The 2,452-nt window shown below is 31.5% G+C and overlaps 1 protein-coding gene across 1 annotated transcript in view; it reads right to left on the bottom strand.

The window, feature by feature from the left end:
- Nucleotides 1–1,599: 1,599 nt before the first annotated feature.
- LOC133311923 (agamous-like MADS-box protein AGL12) overlaps nucleotides 1,600–2,452 on the bottom strand; it is a 4,344-nt gene continuing 3,491 nt past the window's right edge. The window contains exons 6-7 of the mRNA XM_061513059.1: nucleotides 1,807–1,848; nucleotides 1,600–1,692 (exon numbers count right to left, since the gene is read on the bottom strand). Of these exons, the coding sequence (XP_061369043.1) occupies nucleotides 1,600–1,692; nucleotides 1,807–1,848 (135 nt within the window). The remainder of the gene's footprint in view (nucleotides 1,693–1,806; nucleotides 1,849–2,452) is intronic.

Genomic DNA, 2,452 nt, shown 5'->3' with positions numbered 1-2,452 from the left:
TTGGGTCGGTATTTGCGAGGGGAATGCGACGCTTTTTGCGACTGGTCTTGTGGGACGGTATTGTAGCTGCAATTCCGTCGCAATTGTTTTTCCGTTGCAAAGTTCGTTGCAATTTGCGATGGTGTTTTTCCATCTCAATATCCGTTACAATTTGTGATGGAAAATATTCCATCGCAAAATTCCGTCACTGTTTATGGATTTTCTAGTAGTGGACATAGGGTTTGCGTAATCTTGAGATTCTTGAATTTAATGCTTACTTTCTTGGAGAATAACCGGAGAACTAGGGTTCTTGCAAGATTCTAAAGATTTAGGGTAACAAGGGATTGAGCCCTAATTACATAAGAAAGAATTGATTAGATTGATATTAAGGACGATTAACATAAAGAAGAAATTCAGACGTAATAGAGAGATTGAAGGAAATCGAAACCCTAGCTACGTTTTATTTAAATCAGTTAAATCACATCTTTAAATTCTTTCTTTTAATTCTTGCGATTAATTAGTTTTAATATTTTAAATTTCAAATTCAAATCTTGTTCCAAATCCAATTTTGATTGTCCAACTTAAGCTGAGATAGTGAATTAGTGCTTGATATTTAATCCTCGTGTGAATGATCTCTTACTCGAACACTTTATTACTTATACGATCGGTGCACTTGTCGTGAGGTCCCAACAACTGCATATTTTTTGTAAAAAAAATTTGCACACAAAAAGACGTCATTTAGTGTGTAAAAAACAATAAAAAATAAAAATTCACTGCTATCTAGATCTAGAACTAGATCTGAAATCTGAATTGTTCTTCTTTTTCTCTTCCAATCTTCTCTGTCAGATCCAGACACAGTCTCCTTGATGTGGTGATCTCCTTTGTCGTGCTGATTTTTCTCTTCTTACTGGTTATTCGTTGTGTCGTCGCCTCTCCTCCGTCATTCTTTCTTTGGTAAGGGATTTCCTTTCACAAGTTGTTGTAGGTACGTGACAAGGAGAAGAAGGGCCTGAGTATGATGATATAATTTTTCATTAACTCCATTAAAATATGTGTTTTATACTTTGATAGTAGGATACTTTGATTAGCTTGTGTAATATTGACTTGTGGATGTAATTGATTGAATTATGTTAAATATATTTTGAATCTTTGATGATTGGTGGTTTGAATTTTTTATATAGGATATATATTTATTTTTTTAACATATAAAACAAGGTCAGTAAAATAACCCCGTGATCCCCAATTGAACCCGTAACCCTGTGACTCCTGAGCTCAGCAAAGTGGATGGTCGTTCCGAGTTTTTAAATATTGTTACTAACCTCTATCAGCTGCAATGTAATTTCTTTTGCATTACTGTCAATGACAGAGAAAAAATTACTAACCAGAAACCACACTTTTGCTTACTTTTATATTATAAACTTATTCTGGAAAGTATTGGAATAACACATTAATGTTACACCACCTTGCAGAGCTTACACACCATAATGTAAGTAACCTAAATACATTATTCATACTTCACACCACAGTATTTAATGTTTGCCTTATACGGCTCAACACAATCGCAGTTTTTTCCGCTATTGAAACATATACAATAATAATATTCAATAACCAACTCATTTCCTAGAGCTGAAAAATTCCATCTTGTATAATTAGTGGGTACGAAAAATCAGTACCAAAAGGATCAAAGTTAGTCACTGCAGTATTCTCCACAATCTGTAAAATACAATGTATGTATTAGAATACTTTTTCTGACAAAAGTGTAATACTACAACATGCTGTTAAAGAAATTAAACCTGCAGTTAATTAATAAAGAGAAACGAGTATTACCTTATCCTGGAGATATTTATTTGCCGCTTTAAGTGTCCCCTCCTTAAATCGAAAAGTTGAAACGTTGATTCAGTAATTAACATAAAAATAAAGGGATTGTCTTTTCTCATGTTGCATAGGAGAAAAACTATCTCCTACACACACATAGAGAAGAGAGAGAAGAGATAATAAGGAAGAGAAAAAAATTTAAAATGGGTCCCACGTTTACTTTGTGTCTTATGCATAAGATAACAATCTTATGTAACATAAGATTATTATTTCCCAAAAATAAATTATATATGCATACAAGAGCATTATTATATATAGTCACTGAAGTTCAGTTTCATTATCATATTTCATGGTATGGCATAGCTTTTAAGTTATCACGTTTCTGAATTTTCATAAGACAAATAGTCCTTTTTATTTAACTTGTTTTTAGAAATCTAGACAAAATGTTAACAGCTTTATACTAATTTAATTTAGACTAAACTACTTCTAATAAAAAATATATTCAAAAGTATAATTATTCTCTCCTTATTTTAAAGGAAATTATTACTTTTTTCTCCTAATGAAAATTATTTTACTCGTATTCATATATTTTTTATTAGTAGAAAGTTTTTCATGTTAAATATTGTTGGTCAGGTCCTAATTTTCTTTCAACTCTATT

This window comes from Gastrolobium bilobum, unplaced genomic scaffold (genome assembly GCF_033153095.1).
Source record: "Gastrolobium bilobum isolate Gb01-03AN ecotype WA unplaced genomic scaffold, APGP_CSIRO_Gbil_v1 utg908, whole genome shotgun sequence".
Classification (NCBI taxonomy): Eukaryota; Viridiplantae; Streptophyta; class Magnoliopsida; order Fabales; family Fabaceae; genus Gastrolobium; species Gastrolobium bilobum.
The sequence above is the reverse complement of the archived record's forward strand: the minus strand, read 5'-3'. Positions and strand labels throughout refer to the sequence as shown.